At 35.5% G+C, this 21,686-nt stretch overlaps 1 protein-coding gene across 1 annotated transcript in view; it reads left to right on the top strand.

Annotated features, from left to right (window-relative positions):
• TRPM7 (transient receptor potential cation channel, subfamily M, member 7) overlaps positions 1 to 21,686 on the top strand; it is a 160,006-nt gene that overhangs the window by 42,153 nt on the left and 96,167 nt on the right. The window contains 6 exon segments of the mRNA XM_006895330.1: positions 4,632 to 4,711; positions 9,422 to 9,460; positions 15,589 to 15,787; positions 17,378 to 17,591; positions 20,041 to 20,165; positions 20,783 to 20,954. Of these exon segments, the coding sequence (XP_006895392.1) occupies positions 4,632 to 4,711; positions 9,422 to 9,460; positions 15,589 to 15,787; positions 17,378 to 17,591; positions 20,041 to 20,165; positions 20,783 to 20,954 (829 nt within the window).

The following is a 21,686-nucleotide window of genomic DNA, read 5'->3' as shown; positions in this document are numbered from 1 at the left end:
GTTGACCGTGGAGCCGAGCAAACTGAAGCTGTGAACAATCTCAATCTCTTCGCCATCCATCCTGATGCTACTGATTGGTCCAGTGGGGAGAATTTTTGTCTTCTTGACATTGAGCCTCAGTCCACATTGAAGGCTGCAGTCCTTGACCCTCTGCAGTAAGTGCCCCAAGGCGGAGCCTAAACCGGTTGGGCCCGAGGGCTGCAGAAGAAAAACACAATCTATACAGGAGTTCTACAGGACACATCACCGTCCCTTCGGAGACAGTACAAATAAACTTAAGAGACACTGGACAAAGGGAAAAAAAATCTCTCTGACAAGCTGTCAGGTCATGGGTCGGACAATGGGAGATTAATTCTGAAGGCATTTGGTAGAAGTGAAGTGATTCCTGCTGGACGGTGGAGCTGGGAAATAAGTGGGTCAAGGCACTGGGCTAAGGGCAGGGACTACACTGTAACTAATGGTCAACTCCAAAATGAGGGATTTATCTTTCACTACTCCACAAATTGCTGTCTGTCAGATATTCCTCTAAGTCTAAACATTCAGATTAAGACAAGACTAGGAAGAAGGATTGACCATTCACTTCTGAAATGGCAGGCCTCTGAAAACCCTATGTACAAGAACTATTGGTCTTAGAGAAGGAAAATTTAAGTTAGACATTAGTTTTTTGGGCTGATAGAATGGCTTGAGGTGTTTTGGTGGAGTGTGTTCTAGAGAAATTGCTACTGCTGCTTGCAAAGGTCATTGTAAAGAGGCACACAGTTAACAATGGAAAAGGTTGGTTACCATTTGACTTTGGTTAAGAAATAGTAAGGTGTAGGTGCCCTGGATAATTTGGAACCAAGTTGGAGCCTGCATAGTTTGTGGCTCTCCAGAGGCTTGTGGTATCATTCTCTGCTTAGCTTGGAGAATGTCACTGGAGACTTGTACTTGGATATTGACGTTTAGAGCATAGGAAATTTACTTAGTGAGGGGAACATGTTTGACTTGAGAAAGGTGGTGTTAATGGGGGTCACCCAAGACTTTAATAGCTGTGAAATTGGTCAGGGTGACTGCACAGGGCCTGCTTCAGTATGGTAGGAGAGACTTGGGTGCCTGCTGTTTGATGAGAATGGCATTTCTTGGAGTGACTTTAGTGACTTGGTCCAGACCTTCAGATGAGAGTCTGGGTATAAAGCGGTCTGAGTGTTTTTCAGAGTAACTGGTTAAGGAGGGAGAGACAAGGCATGATGCCAAAAGAAGGGGCTTGGTGAGCTAGTTACGGTTTAGCAGAAGTAGTTGGCTGTACATCAGTTGGAAGGAATTTAGAAAGGAAGGTGAGCAGTGTGTTGTTCAGATACAGGCTAAGGCAATAGGAAGTAAGGTAACTTAAGAGTTGTGTAACTTGACAGTCAGTGAGTCTGTATATGAGCTTTGTTTTCCCTGAAGACTGGGAGTGATATGATATGTACAGCTTATAACAGATACTTAAACTAGACGATACCTGCTGGGTTTTTTTGGAGATCAAACTAGGACCATTGTCTGTTTCTGTCAAAGTAGGGAAGCTAAACTTGGGGATGATATGCTGCAGTGAGGCTTAGTTAGGCTTAGAGTTGAATTTTGAATTTTGTTAGACTTCTCAAATCAGTCTGGTGTTGTTTGGAAGGTTTGTAATGGTAAAAGGCAGAAAGGGTGTTCCCAAGGACAGTTCAAAGAGGAGCAGTAAGGAGGTAGATTAAGCTTATGGAGGAGTGTAAAGAATTAGGGAAATTTAGGACATCCTAGATCCTTTTAGGCCAGAGAGTGAGAGACAGATTACATAGACTTCTAATTGTGCAGAGTTTTCAGAGAATTTTAACATGGAATCAAGGCAGACTCCAAGGTAGAGAGAGACATGAAAGTGGACAGTAAAGAAAGAGTTTGGGTATAAACCCTTGACTATTTGCCATTTCAGTTCTTATATTTTGAAGGACAGATGGATTGAACAAGCCAAAATTAGCTTACACAATTTGAGATTGCTTTAAATCAGGTGTGATGTTGAGGATACATAATTTTTAGAGGAGAGCTGTTTCTGGGACAGGTCCCCAGATTAGGCATAATGCCGGAGGTTTGTGAGGAGTGCTGTCCCTGAGACAGATCCTCAGACTAGACAGGTGCTTTCTCAAAAATTTGCAAATAGAAATACCATTAGACCCAGCAATTCCACTACTTGGAATATATCCCAAAGAAACCATAGCTGCCACCCAAACAGATATATGCACACCCATGTTTATCGCAGCTTTGTTCATAATAGCAAGGAGTTGAAAACAACCTGCGTGCCCATCAACAAACGAATGGATAGAGAAGCTCTGGTATATTCACACGATGGAATACTATGCTGCATTGAAAAACAAGGAACTCATGAAATATTATTCAAAATGGATGACCCTAGAGGACATTATGTTGAGTGAAATATTTCAGTCACAAAAGGACAAATACTGCACGGTGCCACTGTTGTAAAACAGGACTGACATAGAGGTTAGGGGGAGACTGAGAAAGTTGGGATAAATTATATATACTGCACTGAAACAGATGAGAGAGAGAACTGTTTAAAAGGTATATATGATTAGGTATTATTGTTATGACATGAGTCTGGAATGAAGGCTGCATGGTGGGGCGAACTTGTGGGGAGGGATTGTATAGCAATGAAGGAATTTTTCTTTTACTTTTCAAAGAGAAGAACAAACTTGAGGGGAAGGGTGGGCAGGGAGAAAAGTGCAACAATGAATGAATGGAAAGCCAAAATCTCTAAATTTTCATTAAAATTAATTTTTAAAAAAAGAACCAACTTTCACTTAATAGATTTTGGGTTTGTTTTCTATTTTGTTGATTTGTGCTACATTTGGTGTTCATTGCTTTCTTTTCTTTCTTTGGGTTTATCCTCCTGTCTTACTTTTCTTAATGCTGCCATCACAGAATTACCACAATTTGTATGGTAGATGAGTAGTCCAAGCTCAATGATCTTGTCTTTGTTTCTTTTGACTCTTGGCAGATGCCTACAGTTCTTTGATGTCTCTGGGTTTCTGATACATCTGACTCCCATCATCATCACAAGGCTTTTGTCTTCACCCTGAAAGTGTTGTCCTGTTTTTAAGGTCATTAGAAGCTCTCTGGTAGCCTAGTGGTAAAGAACTGAGCTGCCAACCCAAGGGCAGTTCAAATCTACCAGTTCACAGCCTCTGAAAACCCTCTTGAGGATGAACTATGACTCCTTCTTAACAATAACACAACAAAAGACCATTCAGAAGGGATTGTTGTTTTGGTATTATCTGTAGGGAATTGTACTCCTAATCCAAAATCAGTCTGTCTCCCAGTTGACTCCACCTTTGGCACCAGGGGAGAAAGAATGGGCAGTCTTCTCTCATGATTTACAGCCTCTGTGAGTCATTTGGGCTCAAATGCAAGGAGGGTATTCAAAAGGGATAAGGATTTAGACCTAGTTTATTCTAGTATAATCTCACACAAATAATTGAGTAAATGGAAATAATCTTCTGTGCTGCCAGATTTCTTTTATTTCCTCCTAATGTTTTTGTTTTATATGTTTTGAGATGGTTTTATTTATGTTTGTTTATTTATTTATGTTTAAAATTATTGTTACCTCGGGGAGCTTTGGTGGCCTAGTGGCAAGGAGCTGCAACTACAATCCCAGAGGCGCACAGTTTGAATCCACCAGATGCTCTACCAGGGAAGGAGAGACAATCTCCTCCTGTACCAGTCAGATCTGATTTGATGGTACACTCACACACAAATAATAAAAATTTAAAAAAAAAAATCTAACTTAAAAAAAATTATTGTTACCTCTTAGCAGATGGAACCTTTCTAAATCATGTAGTAACCTCCTTTATCCATATTGAAATAAAAATGTTTTCTTTTGATTTCATTTTGTACTTAATATCTTGTCCTACCCTTGAACCATTCTGCATCTTTCTTTATCTTCTTGTTGTGTACCTGACCCATAGCTGACCCTCCAGTGGATTTTCAGAGGCAGGTATTTGCAGGAGAAGAGATTGACCACCCTTCACCTGCTGAGCAGCTGGTGGCCTTGAACCAATGCCTGACTTTGGAATTTCAGCACAGCTTGCCATAAGGCCACCATAGCTCCATTTATTTATCTATTAAGTCATATCATATCAAAACTCAAAAATCTCAAATCTCATTGCTTTTGAAACAGGTCCAACTCATAGGGCCTCTCCATTGGTTTCCAAATCCCTAACTCACAAAACCAAATAGCCAGGCTTTCCTTGATAATTCTAACAGCCGTCTTAAATTGACTTTTAAGTGATCAACATTTCAAGTGTTTTGACTCACTTTGGGAATCCCAGACTTCTTTAACTGTTTGAAGTTAACAGTGACTACACAGTTGTGTTGATTGGATGATGTTACAGGACTTAGTTGGAGTGAGTCTTACGTTTTAGGTAAGCTGTTATCAGTAAGTGTATTGTATGTAGTAACTATTTAGTGAATTTAAAAAATTAATGTAGGTGCATTTCTTTGTATTTATTGTAAAATTATTACATCCTTAGGTAATACATATTACAGTACAATTATTACCATCCTAATGTAACAATTTTATGGTTAGTTTATAAACTATCTTTTAAAACTCTGTTTTGTTTTAGTCCCAGAAATCCTGGATAGAAAGTACTTTGACCAAGAGAGAATGTGTATATATTATACCAAGTTCCAAGGATCCTCACAGGTAAGCATACTTTTGCTTCTTCTAGGATTGTCTGGAAATGTTGATGTAAAGTATATTGTTAGTTATTTATTCCAAAGTGCTCCCCTTATCTTCAGTCTCTCAGATCTTTGTATTACAAAGATAAGCAGATAGGTTATCTATTTTAACTGTAACTGATTCACTTCTTTTGAGAACTTAAAGATGTTTGTGTTTATTTATCATGCCTACTATCCAGCACTGTGTTTCCTACTTAAGAAATCAATAATGAACCTAATAACATACTCATAATGTCCCTTAATGGGAGGAGACTACCTGTCTTCTGCTCCCCTCCCTACCAAGCAGCAACTGGAGAATTTATACTGCCCTAACCTTTCATTAGTGGAACAACACATTACGTTCTATGTCATCAGAGCTCCTTATGAACCTGGTAGATCCTGTTTTGTTTTGTTTTTTCTTTTTTTTAATTTTTATTTTATTATTACTTTTTTGTGTGTACCGTCAAATTGGTTCTGACTGCTACAGGAGGAGATTATCCCTCCTTCGCCAGCAGAGCATCTGGTGGATTTGAACCGTGTGCCTAGACCCTGTTTTTAAGTTACTTATTTGCTGATAGATAAATCAGCATTTAATGGGAAACCCATCATCACTTACTATCATTTTTTAGTTTTTTATAATAGAAAAAAATAATGAACTTAAAAGCAAGGAAAGGTTTGCTTCTTTGTAACACTTGATTGAAAACACTTTTGCAAAACTTTTTTATTCTTCTGAGGTATGAAAATAGATAAAACTTTTAAAAAGACAAATCAAAGATTACATTAATTTATAGGGGTAAAGCACCTCTTTTTTGCCACTGAGGAAGAAAACCCTGACATAAGAGGATTTACAGATTTTTAAATCTCTTTGTATTTCCCATCTTCTGTTCTGTCCTTGTTCTCTACTTGCCTTTGCAACTTTAACTTCCATGTGATATATAATTCTTAGAAAAGTAACTAGATAGTTTTTTATTAACTAATATCTCTTTTAAATTACAGCATCAGTCACTGTTCTTGTTCATAGTGAGTACTCGGTAGTATTTGTTGACTAGCACTTCGAAAACCTTTTATTATCTTACATAATCCTGCTATTTGAATTCAGCATTTTTCTTGATTTTAGCATAAACCAATTTTAAGTTGTTCTCTTGCTTAAAAACATAACATTTCTATTGTAAGAGTAATGCACATGGTAAATTATTAAAAATTTTAACAGAAAATTGGCTCAGTGCTCAGTTGCAATCCACAACAGTCATTCATTATCAGAAGTATTTCAGGGAATTTATTTCTTCTCAGTTTTCTCAGTGCTTGGTGTTATTTTCCTTTGTACTGTGAACACTTTCTAGATTGTATATATTTGATAAAAATGATAGTTAATATTCTCCTGTATTTATAAATTATATAAACTTTCCACTTTCGAGCATTTGAGTTGTTGACAGTTTTGAACAATTAGAAATTAAAATTAGGTCATAATGAAGGATATTTTTGTGGATATAAGGTTTAACATATGTAATGTCCCACCTTTATTTAATATATATGATTCTAAAAAAAACTTTCCAAAATAATTAAATCAATACTCTTTGTCAACAACAGTGAACAGTGTTGTAAAACAGTGCCTGCTTTACTGAATATTGACTAGATTAACATTATGCATCAATTTTAAGAAAAAGTACCAGCGAGCTCTGGTGGCCTAGTGGCAGGAAACTGCACTGCAATCCCAGAGGTGTGCGGTTCAAATCCACCAGATGCTCTGCTTAAGAAGGAGGAACCTCCTGTACCAGTCAGATCCATTTTGACAGTACACACATTAAAAAAAAAAAAGAAAGAAAAAGTACCAAGCAGAAAAATAGTATGTTTTAAATTGGCTTGATTTAAAAAACCTTGATTTCTATTGAATTAATATTTATTTATTATAATTTTTTTCTTTAATGTCTTTTATGTTTTGGGATAAATTCTGTATATATCAGTAGATTTACTTTCTACATTATTAAAATAATCCCCCACTGCTGTTGATTTGGTTCTGGCTCACAGGAACCCTATAGGACAACATATAAATGCCCCGTAGGATTTCTGTAAATCAACAGGGAAATAGACAACCTCTTTCTGCCTCAGAACAACTGTTAAGTTGGAACCACTGACCCTTGGTTTAGTAGCCCAGTGCTTTTATCCATTGCAGTACCAAGACTTCTGTAATTCTCTCTTCCAAACTCTAGATCTATGCCTTTTGTAACAGACTTTTAATTAGTTACTTCTTAAAGGTATGTTTTATTTGGCATGACATCACATTTCACAACCAGGGAAGATAAACTGCCTTTTTCCAAGACCATATTAATAAAGATTAGGATTAGTTCTCCTTAATTCAGTGTGCCAGTTAAATTATTAGACATTTGCTTTTCATTTGTTGTGAGAAAATTGTAGTTTTATTTCACTAAAAATTAAAATTGTATTAAAAGTATTTTTTGCAATTTTGTTTCATTTTACAGTAGACATAATAAAAGCACTTACCAGGTGTTATAGAAACTCCCAAGCATTTACTAAGTATGTTCAGCTGTAACCATTCATATGCAATATTTCAAGAAAGTTGGTTATGTTGTTTTCTCACATATAATATGCCCATGCAAATAGTGTGCCAGTCATACAGTATACATCATGGGGGCTAAGGAAAAGTAAAGCATGAATGAGTTAAGCAGTTTGCAAAAGAACAAAACAATACAAAAACCCAAACTGCATAATGTACATGTTGTTTTTGTAAAATTAAAGTACACCTTTCAGTAACTCACTACTTTTTAAATTAAGCTTGTAGAAATAGTTTATACTTTAATCTGATTTGAAGAGGGGTGGGTTGGTTTTTTAAAAAATATTTTATTTTGTACTGCTTTATATGCAAAGTTCAAATACATTGCTTTTCACAGATTTAAAATTTTTAAGATATTAAAGGTTCTTAATAGCCTCCTCCTCTCCTTTGTGCTGTAACTACCAAGTTTCCCCTCCCAGAGACAATTTTTTTTTAATTTTTTTATTTTATTTATTTTATTATTTTATTTTTTGTGCATGTACCGTCAAATCAGATCTGACTGGTACAGGAGGAAATTGAACCATGTACCTCTGGGATTGCAGTACAGCTTCTTGCCACTCGGCCACCAGAGTTCCCCTCCCAGAGACAGTTGTAATTCCCCATGCCTTAGAGTTCTTTTTCAGAATAGTCAGCCATAGTCATTGTAAGCTGTGTTTTTTTAAAAATTTATTTTATATTAGTGACTGGAATAATGAAGGTAGTTGTGTCAGAGACAATAAGCTTGGCACAGTATAGGTCATGTTTCAGGGCTATTATACATAGGGACTCTAGGAGTCACAAGCAACTCAGTTGCACATAACAACAATATTGGTATGCTCATGCAATTTGTATACCCTGTGTTTCACATTACTCTTCACTCATACTGTGTTTCATACACTCATTCCTATGCTTCAATCACCATTGGAACCTTACCTGTCATTACTCAGTCTTTTCATGTCCTCACTGGACCCTTGCCATTTCCTTCACTCCCTCCCTCCCCCAACCAAACTGTTATGCTGTGATTACAACCCTCCCTATCCTCACCCCTCTGCTCTCCTTCCTCCCTTGGGTCTCCATATATGTTTTACTAATTATCCTATTTTTACAGTAATATTCTTATGCAGTATTTGTCCTTATGAGACTAAGTTAGTTCACTCAGCATAATGCTCTCTAGTCTCTCCCAAGTTCTGTAGTATTTTTTAAAATTGTTGTTTCTGAGTGCTACATAGTAGTCCATTGTGTACCACAGTTTCTAAACCCTTTCAGTTGTAGTTGGACATTTGGGCTATTCTCATGAACTTGTGGTGGTGAATAACATTGCTGTGAACATTGGTGTATAGATCTCCATTTGTGTCTCAGTTCTAATTTCATTAGGGTGTATTCCTAGTAATGGAATAGCTGGATCATATGGAGTTTCTGAGTTCAACTTTTTGAGGAGCAAGTTATGTTTTTTACCTACTACTTTGTTTTTATTACTTGTATCATACTATGTCTGACCTAGAATTTTTATTACTTTTCTTTTATGATTGATGTTTTTGCTATTTTCAGGGTCCCCCCTTGAAAAATTGAAGCTGAAATGAAAAAGAAAACTATGTGACCCATATACTATAGCTTTGTCTTAGCACATATCTTTAGGAGTAGAATTAAAGTGGACTTTTTTTTAAATTTCCTAATCAGTAGGTGGGAAATGGTATCCTATTGTTATCTTAAATATGTGCATTGCTCTTATATCATCTTTTCTTATGTATTATTTTTTAATAAACTATGTTAATATATTCTTGTTAATGTTTAATATTTGAATTTTTCTTTCTTGGTTTGAAGAATCTTTTATATAGTAGAAACACTAACTTTGACTTTCTTTTTTTGTGCCATGTACAAGTATTTATCTAGTTACATTTTTCAGTATTTCCTTTAATAGTTTCTGGGTTTGATATTACAACTAATTATATTTAAATATAGAAAATGTGAGTTTGTAAAAAAATGTTTTATGAATGTAAATCATGATATACATCATCTGATATCTACTGAAACATCAAACATATAATTTCCTATTTTTATTTACTTTTATATAGATTTTATATTGTTTAATTAATCCCATTTCCAAAATGTATCTCTTAAAAAAACTTATTTTTGTTTTGTCTTTTACAGATGCCTTCCAGGATGTCAAATTTGTCAACAACTTGTCAGGTAAATTTAATAAAATGATACAACTTTTTAAAAAATAAACAAAACAAATCAATTAGAAACATCTATTAAAATAACAGTGTGATAAAATTCACAGGGTACTGCATTTGAAGAGATTCTTAACTTAGAATTCAAGTGAAGTCACCTGAACGGAATCGTAAAAAGTTTGTTGGACAAAGATTTAGGCAGAGAGAACTGAATGAAGAAAGACCTGGCAGCAGAAAAAATCGTGAAACTGCCAAGAAACTACAGAACCTGAATTTTCAGATGAGAATTAGAGAGGTCCAAGGGAAACTCTACTGGCATAGTCTGTAGAGAGTTGTGCTCTTAAGACAGTATTTCTGTTTGTTCAAATTCACTAGCAGCTCTTCAGGAGAAAGATGGGCAGTCTCCTCTCATGCAGTTTATAGCCTCTGAAAAACTGATCACTTTGAATAGATAGAATTGGGAGAATAAAAACTATTTAGGAAAATTTTGGGTAAATCTGTCAAAAATTGAGAGCCCAGAAAAAAAGAAAAAAAAAATTGAGAGCCCAGATGGTCAAGAAAAGTGGACATCTTTGTAGGTATTAATAATATACATAATAATGTTTTGTGGAAGTGAGAAGGAAAGTTTTGAGGATGGTTATATTTCCACCTTGCACAGACTTGTTACATTATACCTCCTCAGACTTTGTTTTTGTTTTATGCTCTCACTTTGCAGTTTCCTTGTTCTTTTTTATCTCTTCCTTTATTATTATTTCCTCATCTATTACTCTTTTTCTCTCCTCAATTTTTTTATCTCATAGTTTATTTCCTCCTGAGACTCACAGTGACCCAATGTACAATAGCTGTGATCCCTGCCCTATCCTGAGCCAGTTTTACTATTTCTGACACACCTACCCCCAGTAGCCCAGGTACTGTGTCAATCCATCTCATCCAGGATCATCATCTCTTGCACTATCACTCCACTCTTCTAAGCATGACTTCTTTCTCCAAGGACTGGTCCCTCCTGGTCAGGTGCCCAACTTATATGAGACAGAGCTTCAAAATCTTTACCTTCAAGGAGAAATTTGGTTTCACTCAACTCTTCTCTAGCATCACAATTTGAAGGCGTCACTTTGTCTTCTGTTATCCTTAATCATTGTCGAGCTCTCAAATGCATAGCAAATGATTGCAAAGACCATGGCCTGAATCAGGTGTAGTTTAATCTCTAAACTGACATTGTTGCTCTTTAGCACTTTGAGGAAGCCCTTGATAGCAGATTTCCCTAATGCAATTCATCTTTTGATTTCCTAACTGCTGGTGCCCTGAGTGTTGATTGTGGAGCCTCACAATCTCCACCACTACAATACTAAAAAGGTTTGTATTCAAGTAATTGAAAGTTTGGCAATTTGAACGTAGCATTGCCCTGGGGAGAAACAAGGTGTGCTCTTTGCTTTCATAAAAATTATACCTGGGAGCACTGGTGGCATAGTGGCAAGAAGCTGTACTGCAATCCCAGAGGCGCATGGTTCAAATTCACTTGATGCTCTGCTGGAGAAGGAGGGACAATCTCCTCCTGTAGCAGTCAGATCTGATTTGATGGTACACACACAAAATATAATAAAATTAAATAAAAAAAAATTATAGCCAAGAAAACTTTACTAAACATAGTGTTGCCATATTTTTTCCATTACTAGCTATAACTGTGTTCTTTTGCTTTCTTAGAACTGTGCTCTTTTTCTTATACATGATTACCTTAGGTTTGGAACTCCCTAAGCTTTCTCAGTTGAGTTTCCTTAGTGTACCAATAAATTTTTCATTATACTTTCAAAAAAATTTCTCAGATTCACTCCTGTCAAGTTGGAACCAACTCATAGAGGACTCATAGATTTCTGAGGCCATAAAATAGGAGATTAACCATCTTTCTCCCATGGAGCTGACAGTCAATTTGAAATGCCAGAGAGTTGTGAGTGTTGCCTTTGAATTAGCAGCACAACTCTAAAGACTACACCACCAGACTGCCCTCATTGTACCTTGTTGTTTCATGCCATCGAGAGTTGACTCATAGTGACCCTGTGAACAACAGATCAGAATCCTGTCCTATCCTGTTCTATTCTTTTCATTTCTGATGTACTTGAGCCAATTGCTGTAGGTGTAAATCCGTTGCCTTGAGGGTCTTCTTCACTTTTGCTAATCCTCCCTCCTTTCCAAGTATGATGGTCCTTTCCAACTAATATCCTCTCCTAAAAACATGACCAGAGTAGGCCATACTTAAGAGTTTGTTTTATTGAGTAGAGATATCTAAACACACACACACACACACACACACACACACACACACGTATTTATATCTTAACACAGATATTGCTGTTTAAGAAATTAATACATGTTAAATAAACCCTACATTTTTGTATATTCTTACCAAACACTTTGTTTTGGTGCATCTGCTGGCCATTGCCCAATTTTTGAAAGCTTAGCATCAGATTGGATACCACTGTCCTCATTTCTTATTGTTGTTGTTATATGTGCTTTCGAGTCACCTGTGAATCAGAGCAACCCTATGTATAGCAGTTCTGAACCCTGCCGCATCCTGAGCCCATCTCACTGATGATGACACACCTACCCTCATTCACCCAGTTACTGTGTCAGTCTACGTCATCTGGGGTCTTCCTCTTCTTTGCTGTCCCTCCACCCTTTCACCATCATGTCTTTCTCTAAGGACCGATCCCTCCTGGCCATGTGCCCAAAGTATGTTAGACAGAGCTTCAAAATCCTAACGTCCAAGGAAAAACTTGGTTTCATCCTCTCTTGGATAGATCTGTTTATTCTACTGGCGGTCCATGGTATGTTCAGTACTCTTCTCCAGCACCACAGCTTAAAGGCATCAATCCTTCTATCATCCTTAGTCGTTGTCCAGTTCTCTGATGCATAGCATGTAATTGTAAAGACCATGGCCTGGATCAGGCTTTCTTATTGTGCTCAGACTTTTATGTCATATTTGCTTTTAATACCAGGAACCAACAGAAACTCCAGTTCATGTAAATAAGACATTAGCAGAAGGAATGTAACATGATTAAATACTGACTAAACATTCTCAAGCTAGTAATTTATGTGGTGTCTGACATTATTTGTCATTATATTTTTTGTCTACTATGACTCGTAACAACTGTCTAAACATTGGCTTTGAACCTTACATTGTCCTGTGCCATCTTTACCATCTCTGACACACTTAAACCCATTGTTATAGTCACTGCCTGTTTATCTTTTTGCAACTTGTCTTTTAAGCTTATGTGCTACCTTTCCAAGCATTATACCCTTCTCCAAGGGCTGGCCCCTTCTTACCAACATGCCCAAAGTATGTGAGAAAGTTTCACCATCTTTGCCTCCAAGGAACACCCTGCTTTCACTTTCTGCAGGACAGTCTGTGAAATACTCAGTACTTTTTCCAACACCATAACTCACAAACATGGATTGTTCTTCTGTTAATCCTTTTTTATTACACAGCTTTCAGGTGTTATTGCAGGTGATTGGAAAGACCATGGCCTGAATCAGGCACACCTTAGTCTTTAAAAAAATAAATGTCATTGTGAGCTGGCAGTGGCTCCCTACGATACCGTAACATACAGTTTGGAAACCTTATTTCTAAAGTTTACATAAACAGTTTTATATTATAGTCCACTTATAAAAGTATAATACCTCTTATGTGAGTTAGATGTATGAACTGTACAGAAGTCCACAAGTCTGTATACATTCTTATCATAGCCTTTATACTATTGATTCCATGCATTTTATGTTTATATGTCTTGTAAACACTGTCTTAACATTGTTCCTTGTTTAAGAATGGGCTATATTAAACAGGTTAAAGAATGCTAAAAACTCACATATATGTCTTGTTTCCTTATTTTATGTGAATCCAAAATACTATCTGGCATCTTTTCCTTTTCCCTGAAAGAATATTTTAAACCATGTCTTTTATGCTTGCCTGTTCTTTTTGTTGTTATAAGAGCTGTTTGTTTCATAGTAAGCTTCAGGAGATCTTCTAAGTGAGAAAGGATACACAGTTGACAGTTTTTATCCTTTCAGTGCTTTAAAGGTGCTCAATTGCTTTTAGCACAGTTCTGATGGATACCTGCTGTCATTCTTACCTTTGCTCTTTTGTACTTTATACTATCTGCTTTTGAAATTTTCTGTCAGTGGTTTTTAACAATGCCTTAGTGTGGTTTATTCAGATTTATTCTATTTATTTTCTTTTTTATTTCTTTTTACTTTTGTTTTTTATTATATTAGGAGGGTGGAGGAACACCGCAAGTGAGGAAGACCCTTGATGAGATGAATTCATTCAGTGACTGGGGTTATGGGGGTAGGTGTATCGGAGATAGTGCGATTGACACAGGATAGACCAGAGTTTAGGGCTGTTGTACACAGGCTCACTGTGAGTCACAGGTGACTTGATGGCACACAATATTAACAACAAAAGTTTATTTACAAAATTCGAATACATTGTTTTCCAGACTAGATTCTTCCAGTTTCCCTCATCAAATTATACAACCCCATGATTAATCTCTCCCTTTCCCTGCTCATCCTTATCCCTCAACTCCCGCCCCCTTGAATCCTCATACTCATTCAACAATATGGTTTTATGCAATATTTTTCCTTGTGGGGCTCAGTTCACTTAGCATTGTGCTCTCCAGTCCCTCCCAAGTTAGGTAATAATTTACAAAATCATTGTTCCTGTGTGCTGCATAGAATTCCATCGTGTAAGTGTACCATAATTTCTCAATCCAAATAGCTTCTTGACCTGTGACTCCAATAATTTGGAAATTTTTTTTTTCTGTAGGGAACTCTGGTGGCCTAGTGGGTAAGGAGTTGTACTGTCAACCCAAAGTTGGCTGTATGAATTCTCCAGCTGCTTTGAAGGAGAAAGATGAGTGGTTCCCTCTTGTGCAGTTTGATAGCCTCTGAAAACCCTCTGGGGGGGCCAGCTATGCATTAGTTCTGATTATTACTATTCATGACAGCAGTGAGTTAATTGTTGTAATGTACCATTGAGTCTAAATCAAACTGTAGCTGACCCTCCAGGGGATTTTCAGAGGCAGTAAATTGCTCAAAAGGAGTTTACCCAGCTTTTTCCTGTGGAGCAGCTGGTGGATTTGGACTACGTGCCTTTGGATTGACAGTGCAGCTCCTTATTTCTAGGCCAGCAGAGCTCCCGACGAGTTAAGTTTTTTAAGTATTTTCTTGTCTTCCTCACCCCTACTTCCATCATCCTATGTCTTTTCTGGGACTTTAGATCCATTTGTATTGAGCTACTTGTGTTATCAGTCTCTGATGCCCTTTTTCTTTTATTTCTACTGTCTTTTCTCTCAGTGTTTTATTTGTGATAAATTTTATTGTTACATCTTTAAGTTCATTGATTTATAGTGTCTGATACGTTGTAAATCTTATCTTGGGTTTGTTGGGTTTTCTCACTACAAATATTTATAACTATTTCATTTGAGTTTTTGTTTATACCTTCTCGATAATTTTTAGTATAGTCCTATTTTCCTTCACCTCTTCACTTATTTATAAAAAACAAAACAAAACCACTACTAAGCTGATTCTAACTTATGGTGACTCCATGTGTATCAGAGTAGAGGTGTGTTCCTTAGGATCTTCAGTGACTGATTTCTCAGAAGTACATTGCCAGGCCTTACTTATGAGGTGCCTAAAAATGAACCTCTATCCTTCCAGTTAGTAGTAGCTGTCTTAACCATTTATGCCAACCAACAAACTCCTTTATTTGTATATCTGTCTGGGTGACTATTAGTAATAGTTTCAGTGTAATTTTCTGATAATTCTAACATTTCCATGATTTCTGGATCTTCTTTTAGTTTCATTGACTTTTATTGTTTCTGTTGTTACATTTTTCTCTCTTTCATGCCTGATAATTTTTGATTACTACAATATATTGTGGTTTTGGTCTTGAGGTATTTGATTTTATTGAATCTTACCTATTAAGGCATTTTGCATTTATTCTAGTGTGCACTTGTGTACGTTAAGTTTACTTTTGATCCATTCAAACCCATTATTTACATGTTGAGAAGGTAACTGTTGAAGAGGTCTAAATAGCTACCTTGAAGATATTTGATTTAAAATTAGTCAAAACTATTTAATTTTTTTTTTCTGTAGATGCTTCTGTGGTCGCTTGGTCAAACAACATGCTTGTTTTACTGCAAGTCTTGCCATGAAATACTCAGATGTGAAATTGGGTGATCATTTCAACCAGACAGTAGAAGAATGGTCGGTGGAAAAGCATACAAAACAGAGCCCAACGGATGCCTATGGTGTCATCAATTTTCAAGGGGGTTCCCATTCTTACAGATCTAAGGTATGTTATATACTGGATTTTTCTACTTGATTATCTGTTTGTATTACCATAATCTACTCTTTCAGAAACTAGTACAGTTAAAGTATTTTAGAATTGTAATACATGATGATTCCCCTCCCCCTTTCATTTTCAATCTTTCTGTATGTTTAAAAATAGTATTTTAAGCAGCACATTGTTTGGTGGTTATTCTTTAGTTTCTCAATTTTGAGTTGGTATTTACATATTTACAAATAATAGAACTGTTATCTTGTTATTTTTTCCATTAATCTCACTTGGTCTGTGTTCTCTTTTCATGTATGAATTTGAATTTAGTAATTTTAATTATTTCTTTCTTTATTAGCATGTTACTTGTGGTTAGGTACTATTGAGTCACATAATACTTTTAGTGACCCTGTGAACAACAAATCTGTACTTTGCCCTATTCTGCGCCATCCTCACAATCTCATATGCTTGAGCATTAGTACAGATACTATTTTAGTCTATCTTGATTTAGGATTTTCTTTTCTTTTATCTTCCACTTATCCCTACATGATGTTTTTATCCAGGGACTGTTCCCTCCTGACAACAAGCCCAAAGTATGTGAGACTACATTTCACCGTCCTTGCCTCTAAGGATCACCTTAGTTGAATTTCCTCCTAGACAGACTGATGCTTCTTCTCTCATCATTTTTCATTGTCCTAATTTTAAATGTATAGAAAGTAATTGAAAAGACATGGTACATCTTAAACTGATATCATTGCTCTTAAGTATTTTGGCAAGATCCTTGACAGCAGATTTTCCCAAAGCATGTCCTTTGATTTCTTGACTGTGGATCTAGGTAAAATGAAATCACTAAAAACTTACAGCATTCTTTTTCTGATATTGTAATCTTACAGTAACATTTTAAAATGTATTTTTAACTTATTTTAATTACTACTTAAAACATTTATAATTTGTTATAAATGAATACCTTTATACTTCTTGGACAGCCTAAGAGCCTTTTCAGTACAGTAGCTGCTTTTATTTTCCTTATGGCTTTATGTGCTTTTGTTATATAAATTTTAATTCTGTATGTAGTTTATAACCTATAAAACAATACTGTTCATTTATTACTAACATTTTCATTCTGTTATTCTGCCTGTGTTCATTTCTTAGTTTTACACTTGTGACTTTTTTACCTCTTTAATTACCATTTTACTATTTGTTTTGCTTAGTGAGAGTCTAATAGCATGTTCTCTCGATCTTTATTTTTATGAAAACATATTTTTGTCTTCATTTCTGAGGAATATTTTCATTAGTGGTAGAATTCTGAATATCAGGTATTTTTCAGAAAATAATCTCATCTCTTCTAACTCTCTTCTGTTGAGAAATCAGCTTCAGGTCTTGTGAGGTTAGAAAATCATGCTGTTTTCCTCTGGCTCTTTTAAGCTTTCGCTTATTGGTAGGTTACTGTGAGTCATCATCTACTCAGTGGCTTCTAACAAGTATATGTTCCTGGGAGTATAAAGGTAGTTTACGCTTTGTCAAATAAAATTTCTCTGATACCATGTAATGTTGTATTCTGAAACTTGTGAACATAATCAATTCTTTTTTACTTTTTAACTTTTTTAGTATGTGAGGCTGTCCTATGACACCAAACCTGAAGTCATTCTGCAACTTCTGCTGAAAGAATGGCAAATGGAATTGCCTAAGCTTGTTATCTCTGTACATGGGGGCATGCAGAAATTTGAACTTCATCCACGAATCAAGCAGTTGCTGGGAAAGGGTCTTATTAAAGCTGCAGTCACAACAGGAGCCTGGATTTTAACTGGAGGAGTAAACACAGGTGATGTGATCACTATTCCTGTTTTATTTAATATGGGTGGATATGTATGTGTGGAAGGGGTGTGGATTTTTTTAATAAAATCAGTTGAGATATTTTAAATGATTGAAAACTCTAAAATATCCTCATGAGTCTTTTTTTTTGTTAAATAAATTATAATTCCCAGGTAAAAAAGGATAATTATAATAATAGTGATTTTTCTTTAGACTTTTAAAATATAATTTACTTTAGAGCAACATTTGATGAAATAGCTCCAGTTTATTCCTTATGTTTTTGAGTGAAATTTTATTGGAGCACACAGTTATGCTTGTTTACTTCAACTTTTGAATGATTCTGTATGGTTCAATTATGATCATTGGAAACAAGCGGCATACATATTCCATAGGATCCAAATGTCTTGTGCTTTAGATTCTGACAAGAGTAGAAAACAAGGGGTGAGGTAGGGCTTATGATAGCAGCTGATCCTGCCATTTTGAATGTGTTTCAGTTACTGTGCTTTACTTAGTACTCCATCCCTGTTGGGATTATAAATTTGTAAAGAAGCTTTGATTCTATAGGAAGATGTGCTGGAATTGGGAGAGAAACATGTGCTAGTCATGCCTAAAGGCAGAACTTCTCATATGAAAAAGATGTGGAACTATTTATTACGGAATAGTTCAAATAAGCCTACACTTAACCTTGTTTATTGGGTTATCTGACATTATGGAAAGCAATGCATGATTATACTGTTATTATTGATAAGTTGATAAAAATAACTCCTTTGATAAAGCAGTAATAAGTAATTTTCAGAACTATACTGTCACCTTTCCATTTTTTTAAATTGCAATATATAAATGTATATGCCTTTCATATTATGTCCCCATCACGTATGTAAGTTGAATGTAAAAGAGGGAAATGAATTTTATTATCAGCTGGCAAACTTTACAGTTCTTAGAGCAACTTTTTAAAAAAAAATACCAGTGTGTCAGGCACTCTTCTGAACACTGGAAATCAATGGAAAAAAATAAGTATGTACTTTCACAGAGTTCATAATTTAGTCAGAGAAATGCAGACAAAGACTGTATATTATGTTAAATGTTTAGGTCTATGGAGACATAAAATAATGAGGAATGATAGTAGGAGATGGTAGGGAGACATTTTTATAGGACTAAAAAAGAACTTCATTGATAGATGGTGTTAGAAGGAAATAAGGTAACAAGAAATTAGAAGAACTTGGGCAGATCATGCACAAGAGGGGAAATAACTAGTATATTGGAAGAATAGTAAGTTGCATCCATTGTGCTTTGAATGGAATATGCAAGGAGGACAATGTGACGTGGCTAGAAATCTATGAGTGTGTAGCAGCACTGGAGTATAGTGGATAGCAGAAGTAACAAGAAGATCATCATATAAGACTTTACAGGTCATCGTGAGCACTTTGACGTTCATGCTTTACTAGATAATTGAGTGTTTTAAGCAGAACCATGACAAGGGCAAAGGTGGTCGTGGTTGTTGGCAGGTGCCATTGAGTTGAGTATGACTCATAGTGACCCTATGAACAAAAGATCTGAACCCTGCTCTATCCTGTGCCATCCTCACACTTCCTGACACAAAGAGCCCACAGCAGCAGTCACTATGTCAATCCACCTGGTTGAGGGTCTTTCTCTCCTCTGCTGACCCTCCACCCTTCCCAGCATCATTTCTTTCTCTGTAGATGAGCACCTCCTAGCAACATGCTCAAAGTAAGTGAGGTTGGAGCCTCATCATTCTTGCTTCCAAAGAGCACTTTGAGATTAGACTAATAAAAGAGCAAGGCAGATGCTGGTAAACTAGTGAGGGTACTATTTTCATAATCCATGGGAAGGATGAGGTCTAATGTAGTGTAGAACTTGTCAAATAGAGTGGTGAGTTATATTGTTCTTTTGACTTACCTTTTCTGCCTCATTTTTTTGTTCAATTGGAACTTTTTATACCTGTTGGTTGTGTGCTTTGCTTAAGGACTTATTCCACCAAGTCATACTCAGTTTTAAAAGATGACATATAAAGTAATAAAATCATTAAGAATATTTTGAGAAGTATGAATAATGACTAAACCTAACAACATGACAAAGATAGTTTTAGGTGTATTTTTTAGGTGTATTTCAGGTAGTCACAGTGATAAAACATTGTGGTGTAATGTTGTAAGTTTTCTCCTTTGCTTTTTGTAGTCCTGGAGGTTTTTCTGTAAATGTGGCTTTTGGACATACTTATCTTATATGCGTGAAGAACTATTACAAGAGTTTTAATATTACAGATCTAGCCCAGGATTTTCTGAGCAGAATAAAAACACTTAAATAAAATGAACAAGATTTTTTTTTAAAGCCAGTCTGATTCAGCAGTGGAGGGTTGTATACCAACTTTAGTTGCACTGATGTTAATAGTTTCTCATAACCCACTACCATTGAACCAGCTGAATAAAATTTTTTATGTACAGGTGTAGCAAAACATGTGGGTGATGCCCTCAGAGAACATGCTTCCAGATCATCTCGAAAGATTTGCACTATCGGAATAGCCCCGTGGGGAGTGATTGAAAATAGAAACGATCTTGTGGGGAGAGATGTAAGAACACTTTTTAAAAAAAATTCTTAAATTTATAGCAAGAATAGAACAAGTCAATTTAAACTGTTAATGAGGTCACTGTGCTTTTCAGATTAAAAGGGGTTTTTTTAGTGTTTTTTCCTGGCCCTTAAAATGTTTGTTTATATTTCTAAGTAATGATACATTTATTATCATAGTTCTGCCCTTTTTTAATAATACATCACATTTTTCCTTCATCATACCAGTCTTTGCAATTAAATTTTAAATGACTTTATGATATTAACAATTTTCACTGAGTCAAATGCTAGTGCAGGTTAAAATGTGACTTGGTTATAGATATTTATCAGGAGGCTATTGAAAAGGAATTCCTAGATAGTTTGTTTTTTTCTTCCTTTGCATGCAGTGATGAAATACATAATTTTTCAGTGAAGTCCAATATGTAATCGCTTCATTTATTTCTTCATAGATAATCTTCAGCTGCTTAGTAATATATCCTTTTTTAATATATTCTTTACTTTTTTTTACTACTTTACATATACAAAATGGAATCTTATCTCTTATTTTACATATTATTTTATAGTTTATGTCATACTATATTTAATGTTACCCATTAACACTTGTATTTGATGTTTTGTTAGGTGGTTGCTCCTTATCAAACTTTATTGAACCCCTTGAGCAAATTGAATGTTCTGAATAATCTCCATTCTCATTTCATATTGGTGGATGATGGCACTGTTGGGAAGTATGGGGCAGAAGTCAGACTAAGACGAGAACTTGAAAAAACTATTAATCAGCAAAGAATCCATGCTAGTAAGTGAACTGATATATTTGTTATTGCTAAAATAATTTCCAGAAATAATTACAATGGTTTAAAAAGCACTGTTCTTTGACATACTATTCCCCCCATACACAATGAGATAACAAATGAAACAACCAAGAATTGCTGGCCTTTGTCAAAACAAGAATATTTAGAAAACCGAGTCAGGATAGACTAAAGTATTGAAGCCATAATAAAAAGGATTGGTATCTTAGTTGTCATTGTAGCTCCATTTTAGCCATATAATCTTAATATATGATATAATTTAGTACATGATTTTGAAATTTCAAGATTGGAAATTGAAAGTGGGAGAGAAGAGAAAGAAAGCAGAATAACTTGTTAAAAATTAAGAATTTATTTGGTTAAAGGTTATAAAATGAGCAAGTGTCACTTTTTGGTGAATATGCCTTGAAGGTTTGTATAATTGATGCTGTTTGTCATTTCTAATCATGATTGATCTTTTTAGTTCAACATTGGATTTTTAAGCAGAAGAAATAATAGTAACCAAGAATGTTAGCACCACAACACAGTGAAATAGAAATAACAAAATTACAACATAGTGTATTTAGGTAATGATGAATTCACAGCATATGTTAAAATTCAGAAATGATTTATTCTTACCTTTACTTTTATTTTTTCACTGTACTGTAGGCTCTTATAAAAAAAAGGGGGTCGGGGGGCTCTGGTGGCCTAGTGGCAAGAAGCTGCACTGCAATCCCAGAGGC

The sequence above is a fragment of the Elephantulus edwardii genome, unplaced genomic scaffold (genome assembly GCF_000299155.1).
Source record: "Elephantulus edwardii isolate Elephantulus edwardi_28Jun2011 unplaced genomic scaffold, EleEdw1.0 scaffold00164, whole genome shotgun sequence".
NCBI classification, from domain to species: domain Eukaryota; kingdom Metazoa; phylum Chordata; class Mammalia; order Macroscelidea; family Macroscelididae; genus Elephantulus; species Elephantulus edwardii.
This window is presented reverse-complemented; position numbering and strand designations above follow the sequence as displayed.